Raw genomic sequence first — 13,155 nt, 5'->3', positions numbered from 1 at the left:
TAAGTAAATTTCCTTTTCTCCCATTTTACTCACATCAGTATCTTATTCTGCAAAAACCAGTGCATTTCCATTTAATTTCTAGGTAAAGAACCGTTATTAAAAATTTCAGTCTTTGTCCCAATTTGACTTTTTTTTTTTAAAAAACAAAACCTATAAAAGATCTCCGACATACAGATGTGTAAGGTCTCGTTCTGGTACATCTCGCTTTTCCCAAATATTTTGCAATCAGTACTGTTTTCATAGCTCTTTGCAAAACTAAACACAGGGGTTCTCAGGAGACAGCGGGTCAGGAATGCTCCCAGCCAAGTCCCAATCTTGCCCCTCAAAGCGTGGGACAGGAAAGGCCGCGCCACAGGAAATAACTGAGGTTTGCCAGCGGCTGCCAGCGGCCACCGGTCTCGGGAAGGCTGGCCGCGACCATCCTGGCAGCAGAGCAGGCCCGGAGCTTGGGGTGGCCCCGGGGTCGCGGCCCCCGGCTCCCCCGCCCTCCGCAAGCGCGGCCCGCGTCGCTCGCCCCAATCCGGGTACCACCGGAGAACCGGGCCGGCCCCTTCCGGCTCGTCGCGGCGCCCGGGCTGGCATGCAGCGTCTGCAGGTGCTGCTGCCGCGGGGGCTGCGGCTCAGGGGGCTCCGCGCCTCCGTAAGCCTGGCCGCTGCGGTCCGCGCTCCCGCCGTCCGCCCCCGCGCGCCTCCGGCAGTCCCCGGGCCCCGCCCCGGCCTCCGCCTCCGCCAGCCTCCCTGTTCCCGGCCGCTGCGTAAGCCCGCCGCTGCGGGCCCTGACGCGCCACCCTCTCGCCCCTCGACCATGGAGCGCCCCGGAGCGGGTGAGAGCGGGCTGCCCAGCGGGCCAGGGTCTGCCGGAGCCGCGAGCGCGTACGCGCGCGCCCGCGCCGCGCTCAGCCTAGGCGGTCCTGCCTCGGGGAGAGCGCGTCCAGGGGCCCGCCAGCTCCGAGTACCCTCTCCCTCCCTCTAGGAGACCCCCGTAGCACCGGGAACCCCGTGCAACCGGGTGGGCAGCGCTGCTCGTAGCGGAGCGTTTCAGGGCACCCCTTGTAGGCACCAATGCAGGAAAGAGTGGGGGTGAACCCATCCCGAAGTTTCGCTTTTGTTTCCCCCTTTCTGATCTTTTGACCCTTAGCACAAAGTTCTCCCCAGCACATCCCATCCTACCGTGCTCTTGTGCTAAACAAAACCCAGTAATATCATTTTATTTTCTGTGATGGCTATTAAACACCTGAACCACCTTACTGTTTCATTTGGGATTTTATTCCAGGTTCGGAAATGACCTTTTTAAAACTGGCGCCAAGTCTGCCTTAGCTCCCAGAATGAATTTCCAATTTGGGTCAGCGTTTTATAGGAACTGAACTAGTTGAAAGAACCAAAAGCAATTAGAGAAAAGGGCTCTTTTGCAAGATTTTTATATTATACATGTATAAAAATATAAACATTAAAATTTGTTATTAAATAGGCATTAACTAGTGTATGTTTACAGTTGTCTTGCAGATGGAGTGATTCGCACCTTGTGGTTAGAGCCCAAGTTATGCAGTTTTATAGATGCATTTATAGGATGAGGGGTATATGCATGAGAGAAAGGAAGGAGTTTGTTTAGATAGGACTCACTCACTTCCTTGCTTAATGCTGATAGCATATATGTCTTTTCTGTGTGTGTGTGTGTATGTGTGTGTATGTTTCTCTCTGTGTATATGTTTGTGTGTGTGTGTATAGCCAAAGGATACTTTATCACTAAGCTACACCCACAGTTCTTTTTATTTTTTCTTCTGAGACAGGGTCTAAATTGTTGAGGCTGTCCTCCAATTTGCAATCTCCTCCCTCAGCTTCCCAAATTGCTGGGGTTGCAGGCCTGTGCTACAGTGCCTGGCTTCCTTAGTCATATTAAAAACTTAAAGATGTTTGTGGAGGTTACTGTTTTCTTGCATTCTCTTTTTAGATAGTAGTATTTTGGTTTTCCCTAGTAATTTAGATTCGTTTTGTTCCCTTTTTATGATGGGAATGGTCAGGCTTTTTGTTGACTCACACAGCTTTCAATGTTTATCAAGACGTAAGATAATATTATGTTTAGTAGCTAAGCCAAGGCTAGAATGGATGGCATTACCCCTTTCTGTTGGCGATGGGGAACATAGATAGTGTTTAGTACATTGATTGGAGTCCGCCTGCCTAATGCAGTTGTAGTTTATCGCTCAAATAGGAAACAGGTTTGTATGACAGTGGATAAGCTATCGTATGTCCTTTTTTTCCTCTGTTGGTCTTTGATTAAGTCATTCCTTTTGCCTTTTCCCAAATAAGGGTAAGTCTTAAGAGCATATTCAGTTTTGTAGTTTTATATCCACTATTTATTTATTTAGCAGTGGTGGGGATTGATTTTAGGGCCTTGTGCATTACTAGGCAAGTGCTAGTACCTCTGAGCTACAACCCCAGTCCTTATATCCACTTTTTAGAGTCAATATTTGTTGTAAATGGTTTTCCTATTTTTTAAAATTGGTGCATTATAGTTGTACATAATGGTAGGATTCATTGTTACATGTTTGTGCATGCACACAAGATAGCAATATAATTTGGCCAATACCATTCATTAGGCATTTAAGTTGTTCCACATTTTCTTTTCTTTTCTTTCTTTCTTTCTTTCTTTTTTTTTTAACAGTACTGGAGATTGAACTCAGATGTGCTCTATCACTAGTACATCCCCGGTCCTTTTTATTTTTTATTTTGAGACAAGTCTCCCTAAGTTTCCCAGGCTGGCTTCCAACTTGCCATCTTTCTGCCTCAGTGACTGGATTCAGATACCAGCCCCTGATTCTGATAAGTTTACCACTGGGCAAGTTACTTAATTAGCTATCATAGTAGCATAGTAGTGAAAATTAAATTATTTACTCTCTAAAGTTATTCTCCAGCCCTGCCTGGCCTGAAGTCTATGTTTGTTGGTTGGTGTGGTAGTATTAGTTTACCAGCTTCACCTCATCTTTATGTTATTAATACATTTTATGTAACTTTTATTTGGATTTGTACAAAAAATTATTTTAATTATAGATAGGTTAAGTTTTAGGAGACTTAAAAACTGTCAAAGCAATGAATTTATATTTTTAAATGTTTTATTTGAGAGTAGGTTTTTTAAAAGGTAATTCTCAAAAGCAAAAGATTTATACCTTCTGTAAAAGAAGGTGTAGAAAGGAAAAATATATTTAATTTATATCTGTCAACCATTACTCAAACCCTAGAGCTTAGGGAACTGGAGGAAGGTTCCGGATATTCGGTTTGAGAATCATTGTTCAATAGAGTGATCAGTAGTTTTTTTTTTTTTTTAAAGACTTTTACATGTAAATGGCATTTTTTCAGTTAATAAATGATATTTACAAAAATTGTTTTAATTCTTTAACAATAAAAGAGAGTTTGTATTTGAAGTCCTTGACTCCTCTTAATTTTGATACAATATTGTATTTGAATTTAATGTGCTTTATTTAATAAGACGGTGAAAGATGTTGAGCAAGTCATATTATGCTTTTTTTTTCTCTTGGTTTTTCTTCTTTTGTTAGTTTTTGCTTTTATGTCTAATGGAATAGTAGTACCTTTCCTCCATCCATCCTGTGAAAATGAGAGAAGCTGTGATGTGCTGAGACTACTGTGAAATACTAGGAATTAGTTTTCATGGGCATTGAGATAACTGCATTGCAGTGGAGCCCAAGTGCTTTATTAACCAGTTCCAAATGTGTAGTTGATATATATATATATATATCTCATACACACACATATACATATATAAATAAATATATATAAATTATATCATTAATTTTAATACATGTGTATATATATTGTATATACACATGTATATGCAGTGTGCATGTACATTCAGTAAAAATTTATAGAGCACCTACCATGAGCTAAACTCTGCCAGGAGTGGAGGAATCAAAGGAGAGTAAAATAGGGCACCTGGGAGCTCACAGTAGGGGACCACACTTACTGATGGGGTGGAATTTATGAAATTTCCCCCTTTCACTTTCCAAAGTCCCCTGTTTTCAGTGATAAATTATATGGTCACTGTAGCTTAGAATCTAGTAGAGAAAATGGACAAATGTCCATGTATAATGTGTTGTGGGACTTTTAAAAAATGCCAGCTGCTGGGCTGATCTGCAGATATTCTGCTTTAATTGGTCTGGGATGATTTTTAAAAAATCCTTAGGTGAGGGCTGGGGTTGTGGCTCAGTGGTAAAGTGCTCACCTAGCATGTGGGAGGCCCTGGGTTCGATCCTCAGCACTATGTATAAATAAATAAAATAAAGATATTGAGTCCAACTACAACTAAAAAATAAATATTAAAAAAAAATCCGTAGGTGATTCTGGTAGTACTAGAAATTGAACCGAATTACAGTTCCAGTTCTTCCTTGAATCATTCAAATGGAATGGTTGTCATCAATGTCACCATGTGATTCTCTCCTTGATATAGACAGTGATCCAGTGGGCACTTGCTTTCTTACTGTTGACAATTCAAGATAAACTAAAAATTAAACCATTTCAAGAATGTTTAATTCAAAAAGTCTTAATTTAATTTATCATTGTATTAAATCTTCTTGCCTTCAAAATATGTTATTAAAACCCAGAAGTCAGTTTTATTATTTATCTCACATATTGCCAAGCATCTTATATAGCTGCTCCTGAATTTATGATGGGGTTATCCTCAACAACCCATCAGGTGTTGCAACCATTGTAAGTGGAAAATGTATTTAATACGCCTAACCCTGGAAGCAGGTGCACTATAGAGAGCTCCTGTTTCCTCACAAGACTGGGCTGGCTGTGAACTAAGGCTTATGGTCATTGCCTGGCATCAGGAGCGAGCACTATACCCCTAAGAGTTCAGAATTCAAAATTTGAAGTATGGTTTCAACTGAATGCATATTGCTTTTTGCAGAATTTTGAAAAATAATATAAATCTACCACCCAATCAGGGAATGTCTATTTCTAAGTGGCAGATGGACTTGGGAACTAGTATTGAAATACCAGTGTTAGATGGGCCAATTTCATGTCTTTAGACATGTTCAGATTGAGAATAAATAAGGAAAACAACAGTTGAATTTACTGCTTTTGGTTGTGATTTTCATTCAGCATTGTTTATTTTTATTTTCATGTTATTTATTTATCTTTGCAGTTCTGAACCCAGGGATGCTCTAACTCCTAGCTACATCCCCAGTCCTTTATAGCTATATATATACAAAATTTAAAAAATGGTAATAAACCACTTATTAATCAAAAGGGGGCTGTGAGAAAATAAGGCAAGAAGAAAGAGGCCCAATCTCCTTAAAATCCCAGACTGTAAGAGCTCTCTTAGGAGCTCTCTTACTCTCTCAGGAGACAGTCCACTCCAGTCCTGTGCTGTGTGCCTTACTTTCAGCCTGTGAAATCCTTCCTGTGGGATCACAGGGACTGAATGCTGCAGAACCCTGTGGTTGCTTTGGCTCCATATGATGCTTTATAATACATAGCCCTTTTTATTTTTATGTTGTGATAGAGTCTCACTGTGTTGCCCAAGCTCGTCTTGAACTTGTGATCCTCCTGCCTCAGCTTCCTGAATAGCTGGGATTGCAGATGTGCACCACCATGCCCTGTTACAAGTACTTTTTTTGTTGCAGACTTTTCAAGTGAAGGTACATGGGCAGTGATGATCCTTTATGTGTAGCTGCCTCTGCCCAGAGTTTCAAGATTTGTATTGGTCTATTTAAACTTTTAAGTTTAAACTGAATTTATGTTTTTAAAATGCAAGCTTAGAATACAAAGTTGTTCTCATATTTTAAAAATATTTGTGAGTGTATGAGAAGACTTATAGTAGACTAAAGATTGTCAAACAATGTGCCAGCCTTTCATACTTCCTAATATTTGAACTGTGTAAATAACATTTTAAGAATGTACTACTGCTGGGAATAGTACTGCATGCCTATAATCTCAGCAACTCAAAGGATGATATAGGAGGATTGCCTCGCCAATTTTGCAAGATCTTGTCTAAAAATAAAAAATAAAAAAGGGAGTGAGAATGTATCTCAGTAGTAGGGTACTCCTCAGTTCCATCCCTAATACAAAAAAAAAAAAAGTGCTCCTACTATTTTATGACATTGAACTTTTTTAAAAAGTTCTTTTGGATTGCTTTTTTTAAACAACAAACAGCAAACAGGTATGTTGGTAAGTGTGTGTGTGTGTGTGTGTGTGTGTGTGTGTGTGAGAGAGAGAGAGAGAGAGAGAACAATGAGAATGACTTTAATTGCAATAAAAGTTTATAATTTTGGTAGACATATTAACTATAATCTATTACCATAGTCAACATGTTATATATTGTAAACCATATCCTTAATGGAAAGTGTCTTGCAGGTATTGTATTTGAAAACAAAAGTTTGCAAAGAATGAAAGAAATGAAATAAATAAATTTAACATTTCAAATGGTAAATCAACCTTTAATAAATACATGAAATATCCCAGGATTCTGTTCAATCTATTCTAGATAACATTTGTGTGTCAATAAAGGTGTGGAGAATAGTGGTACTGGGGAGACCACCAACTGATAAAATTAGCAATTAATTTTATAAATTTAAACAGATGCCTTTTCCCCCTTAGTCTCCACCTAAAATATGTGAGTATTCCATCCTTAACAAGAAAATGAAAACCAAATGTGAAATGTGACTTTAATATTAGTGCATGACCATGGGAGAGCTGTTTGGGAAACTGTCAGATCACTTGCTTATCACAATTGAGTTTCCAAAACTGCATATTTAGGGCTACATATTTTTAGCTGGATTTCCAATGTTAAGTGTAATAATGGTGAGAAACAACTTAAAAATCTTTATGGAAGGTAAAAAGAATCCAAACACATAAGTGACATTATTAAAAATAATTGTGAAAAGAGTTACTAAATATTGTTGGCTTGTTTATCAAAGATATGTAAAACATGTAACTTTAGAAATATTGAAGACCAGCAGAGTCGAAGAAGGGGGAGGAATAGAGTAGAAGAATAGGGGACGGGAGGAGGGGAAGGAAAGTAGAAGCACTGGAGACTGAAATGGAGCAAATTATATTCCATGCATGTATGATTATGTCAAAATGAATCCCATTATTACATATAACTATAATGCACTATTAAAAACATTTAAAAAAGAAATAAGGAAGTATAACTATGAAAGCTCTTGAAAATTATTGACTGTCTTCATCTAGCCCTGAGTTGAATACTGTGCTTTACAAAATGATTAAAGATTTAGAAGGTTGTTGTTTAATGTAAAATTACACTTATAAAAATATAGAATCTGGTGTAAATAATGTTTATGTAAATAGTTTTACAATATATTTGAATACAAATAGTACTTCTCTTAACAGATTGTTATGGTTTAGATATTAGGTGTCTCCCAAAAGCTCATGTGTGAGAAAATGCAATAACATTCAGAGATGAAGTGATTGGATTTTGAGAACCTTAACCCAATCAGTGTGTTAATCTGATGGAGATTAACTGAGTGGTAATTGAAGGCAGATAGGGTATGGCTGGAAGAGGTGGGCATTGAGGGTGTGCCTTTGTGTCATATATTTTGTATCTGGTGAGTGGAGGCTCTCTCCGCTTCTGATGTGATGTCCTGGGCCCCTTTCTCAGACACACCCTTCCGCCATGATGTCTTGCATCACCTTGTGCCCTAAGGAATGGAGCCTGCTATCTGAAACTGTGAGCCCCCAGATAAACTCTTCCTCCTCTAAAATTGTTCTTGTCAAGTTTTTTAGTACAGTAGTGAAAAAGTTGACTAAAACACAGATGTTAATTTATATTTAATTCATCTAGGTGAGTTGGTTTGGTTTAGGATATGAGTTTTAAAAGTAAGTTAAATAATGTATTTTTCTTCTTGTGTTGTGTTAAAGGAGGAATAAATTCCAGTGAGAATGAAAATGTGTCAAGAAAAAAGGAAATGTCAGAAGAATTTGAAGCCAGTACTGTGGATTCTCTGATAAACATGCCATTTGCTACTATAAATATTAAAGATGATTATGAAAGTAAGTACTTTATTAAATAAACATGTATTTAGAAGCAGTGAATAGTAAATATAGCTTCTTTTCCATTAAATTATGACACTTTGATTATTTGTTGTGTTTTTGAATTTGGGTTTTTAATTTGGTAATGTGTTGTCAAAACTGTCACAGAAAGACATGTATCATTTTAGCCTTTCTATAGTTTTTTATTAACTTTTGAAAATAATGGACCAGGTCATTTCATGGTTTGTAATAACTTCCTTCAATTCTTCTGGAGCCACTACCAATTTCAGCAGTATTCATTCATCTAACAAAAATGTTTACTGGCTGTTGATATTGGTCAGGCACTTTGCTATGCATTGGGAGGGCCCATTGGTGAACAAGAAGATAGGCATTATTCCTGCCCTCATGGAGCTTACCAGGTTAGTGTTGAAAATAGTTAAACCTTTAATTAAATATGTACTTATTGACAGAGAAAGTGGTATTCTATAGATACCACATTCTTGTATCTCTAATGATAAGGAGACCAATGGCCATTGGGACCACAAAGAACAAAGGAGATGTGATTGTGGCCTGCATTCCTACTTTTAAAAGGACAGCTGCTTCTGCAAGTAAACATAGGGAAGAGCCACCAGTCCTTCATGCAAGCAGGATATTTTTTTCTACAGGATTTAGTATATTTCTTACCAAATAAGTGATGAATGTTATTCATGTATATTAGGGGCTCAGGTCAGTTCACTAAACACGATTAAAAAAAAAAACAACTATTTTTATATATGTTTTCAGTTGTTGATGAACCTTTATTTTATTCATTTATTTATATATATGTTTTCAGTTGTTGATGAACCTTTATTTTATTCATTTATTTATATGTGGTACTGAGAATTGAACCCAATGCCTCACACATGCTAGGCAAGTCCTCTACCACTGAGCAGCAACTCCAGCTCCACCATTTTTAACTATATAGTGCTATACCACTTTTTGATAGCTTTGGCTTTATGAGCTAAATGTTTTTGTGGGCTAGTTTAGATTCCAAATCACCATGTATAAGATTACTTTTTAGAAAGATGAATTTTCAAATCTCAAGTTCCAACTTACATGTAGGCAATGTTGGATAGTGGGAAATACAGAAAACTTGTGTTTTAAGTTTTGATTATTAAAGTTTCTTTAATTTATTTATTTTATTTTATTTTCTGAGTCTAGTTTATTTCACTTAGCATGATGGTCTCCATTTCCATCTATTTACTAGAAAATGCCATAAATACCATAATTTCATTCTTCTTTATGTATGAATAATACTCCAGAGTGTATGTGTATATATCACAGTTTTTATATTCATTCATCTATTGAGTGGATATCGTGAATTGTTATTAGATTTTCTATTTGCATGACTTTGACATTGCTTCTTTAACTAAAACGTAGATGTAAATACCCTTTTGCTTATCTCATAGGGTTTGCTATACATATCAAAAGAAGAAATGTGTGAAAGAAAGCAGTTAAAAACATAAAACAATGTACAAATGTTGTTTTACAAAACCTTTGAAACATATCCCTTATTTGGAGACAACTTATTCTCTGATTTTTATAATAGTTTTTTAAAATAACACTGAGGAACAAATAGTAAAATTTATTGCAAACCAGAAACTAGTAACTAGGTGTTTTTTTAAAATTTTTTTTTTACAGCACTAGATATTTGAACCCAAGGATTTGCACATATTAGGCAAATGCTTTACCACTGAGCTACATCTTCAGCCCTCTAACTAATTTTTGTGAAGTAAGATTTTTATAGAAATGTACAAGAACTAGGAGGTTGTTGTCATCATTTAAACCTTACAATAAATATAGTAATAGCTTTTGTGCCCAAAACACAGGATAATTAGTATGTGGCTTGAGTGGGACTTAACCTGGGTTCTTCTTATGTTTAGCACAGTGGTAATTGAGTCAGTCTTCTGTAGTAGATAACAACCTTAAAATTCTCAGGTTGCTGGTTGTTGCCTGTGGTTGCTTTGGTTTTCTTTGGCCTGTGGGAATTGTGAGTTAACTGCCAGGAAATTTTTTTCTGATAGAAACTTTGGCAGAGCAGTGAGAAAAGTAGTACTGGAGAACATTATGGGAAGGTGAATCCTTGACAGTGAAAAACTCCTGAAATGATTAGTATCTCAGTGTCGACAGTGTCATCTTTAGTGTAGGTGCAGTGTTGCTATCAGGTGACATTTGATCTGTTTGGCCAAACAGGCCTTTGTATTTTTTTGTTGCATTTTACTTATGAAGACATTATTTTACTAGAAATATATATTAGAATTGTGAATATATTAGAATGTTCTAAATATTAGAACATAAGATACATTAGGATCATATATTAGACTATAGAACTATATTAGAAATAAACTGTCCATATGTGTGAGCAAAAGAAAATCTTTGAGTATGGTGAGGAGCAGTGCAGCTCTGCCATGTGTTTGGCCCCAGGTTGGATGGGTTCCAGGGGAAGATCCAGCATCAGTGAGGGGCTGACCTGGGCCTATACAGCTCTCTTGTCTCTCAGGGAGGCAGTCTGGGTGAATTGGTTAGAAACTCAGTAAACCATGGGAAAATGTTTGCTGGTGCTGTTTCTCCTCCTCTGAAAGTTGAATGGACAAGGTCTGCAGTTTAGAGCCACTATTCTGCAGATGGGATGGTTTAGTATGCTTTTCACGGTGTGAACCTTGGAGAGCTTTAATTTAATTACCTCTAGTCTCTTAAGAGAATCACAGTTCTTAACTATCAAGCCACATTTAAATCAAGATTCGAAGGAAAATACTTGAGAGTTGGTTTTTAGTTGCATCTTTCCTAAATGTGGAATTCAGTTCTTCTTTTGTTGAAGTGATTGATTCTTATTTTACTTTGCCCATAATTTTTTTTCAAAAATTTTTTTAGTTGTAATGGACACAATACTTTTATTTTATTTATTAATTTTTATATGGTGCTGAGGATCAAACCCAGTGCTTCACACATGCTGGGCAAACACTCTACCACTGAGCTACAACCCTAATTCCATAGAATTTTAATCTTATAATTACTAGAGATTCTTCAGTTATGGGAAATTACTGTTTTGTTACTTATTTACTAGCTAATACTATTAAGTTGTCTTTAAAAATACTTCAAATATTCAAAGATATCAATTGAAACTTTATTGAAATTTTTATAGAGAAGTGCTGTATCAAACACTGAATCTTGGTATGCACCTCATATAATAAATGATTATTCTGAGTCAGTTTTAAAAAGATAAATTGTGTTCAGTGTCTTTCCATAATTAACAGGGGATGCATATATCACATACAATCATACATTACTTAACAACAGATAAGTCCTTAAAGATGCCTCAGTAGGCAATTTTGTGCTTGGGTGAGCATCATGGAATATATATACACAAACTAACATGGCTGTGGTGTCACTGGACAAAATAATCTTGTGAGACCACTATCATATATGTAGTCCATCATTGAGCAAAGTCTCATTACTCAGCTCATGACAATTCCAGATTTTATTATGAAAGACTTGAGACAAAAGTATTTGTCTCAAATAATACAAATAGTTGCTATCCTTTTTCTTCCCTTGTTAAACAAACAAAAAGACCAACGAAAAGACTAGCTGGGCTCAGTAGTATGCCTGTAACCCCAGCTATTTGGGAGGCTGAGGCAAGAGGATTGCAAGTTCAAGGCCAGCTTCAGCAACTTAGTGAAACCCTGTCTCAAAATAAAAGGGGCTGAGGATGTAGCTTAGTGGTAGAGTACATGCCTAGTATGCTCAAGGTCCTTGGTTCAATTCCCAGTACTACAAAAGCCAGAAGAACAATATCAAAATCCCCACAAAAGCAACCAAGAGCTGAATAAAAGTCAGTAGATACATTAATTCATAATATACTTACTGAGTTTTAAACCTTATAATTGAGTTTAATTTTTTTTAAATATTAATTTTTAGTTTTAGGTGGACACAATATATTTATTTTATTTTTATGTGATGCTGAGGATTGAACCGAGTGCCTCATGCATGCTAGGCAAGCACTCTACCACTGAGCCACAACCCCAGCCCTTGAGTTTAAAATTTTAAAAAGTTTTAATCACAAATATATGTGTCAGTTTCAGAGTCTTTTTTCCCTTTTTTTCTCAGTATCTTCTTTTTTTACTTTTTAATTAATTAATTAATTAATTATAATTAGGTATATGTGACAGCAGAATGCATTTTGATTCATTGTACACAATTACAGCACAACTTTTCTGTGGATGTACACATGTAGCATCACACCATATGTGCGATCATACATGTATCTAGGGTAATAATGTCCATCTCATTTCACCATCTTTCCTGCCCCCCATGCCCCCTCCTCACCCCTCCCTCCTCTTTGCCCAAAGTTCCTCCATTCTACCCCCCACCTCCCATTATGGATCATCATTCACTTATCAGAGAGATAAGTTTTTGAGATTGGTTTACTTCGCTTAGCATGATATTTTCCAACTCCATCCATTTAGCTGCAAATGCCATAGTTTTATTCTTTTTTAATGCTGAGTAATATTCCATCGTGTGTGTGTGTGTGTGTGTGTGTGTGTGTGTGTGTGTATTACAGTTTCTTTATCCATTCATCTATTGAAGGGCATCTAGGTTGCTTCCACAGTTTAGCTATTGTGAATTGAGCTGCTATAAACATTGATGTGGCTGCATTACTATAGTATGCTGATTTTAAATCCTTTGAGTATAGATGGTGGAGTGGGATAACTGCCATTCTGACTGAAGTGAGATAAAATCTTAGAGTAGTTTTGATTTTTATTTCTCTAATTACTAGAAAAAAACTAATTACTAGAGATGTTGAATATTTTTTCATATATTTGTTGATTGAATGTATACCTTCTTCTTAGAAGTGTCTGTTCAGGTCCTTAGCCCATTTATTGATTGGATTGTCTGTTTATTTTGTGTTAAGTTTTTTGAGTTTTTTATATATCCTGGAGACTAGTGCTCTATCTGATGCATGTGTGGCAAAAATTTGTTCCCAAAATGTAGGCTTTCTGTTTACCTCATTGTTTGTTTCTTTTGCTGACAAGCTTTTTCATTTGAGTCTATCCCATTTATTTATTTATTTTTATTTTTTTAAGTTGTAGTTGGACACAATACCTTTATTTTATTTAT

At 36.8% G+C, this 13,155-nt stretch overlaps 1 protein-coding gene across 2 annotated transcripts in view; it reads left to right on the top strand.

The window, feature by feature from the left end:
• Positions 1 to 440: 440 nt before the first annotated feature.
• Positions 441 to 13,155, top strand: part of Akap7 (A-kinase anchoring protein 7) — a 135,405-nt gene continuing 122,690 nt past the window's right edge. For both annotated transcript variants that reach the window (XM_026381154.2, XM_026381163.2), the window contains exons 1-2: positions 441 to 824; positions 7,891 to 8,022. In XM_026381154.2, coding sequence (XP_026236939.2) covers positions 581 to 824; positions 7,891 to 8,022 — 376 coding nt within the window. In that variant the 5' untranslated portion in view covers positions 441 to 580. The remainder of the gene's footprint in view (positions 825 to 7,890; positions 8,023 to 13,155) is intronic.

The sequence above is a fragment of the Urocitellus parryii genome, chromosome 8 (genome assembly GCF_045843805.1).
Source record: "Urocitellus parryii isolate mUroPar1 chromosome 8, mUroPar1.hap1, whole genome shotgun sequence".
Classification (NCBI taxonomy): Eukaryota; Metazoa; Chordata; class Mammalia; order Rodentia; family Sciuridae; genus Urocitellus; species Urocitellus parryii.
The sequence above is the reverse complement of the archived record's forward strand: the minus strand, read 5'-3'. Positions and strand labels throughout refer to the sequence as shown.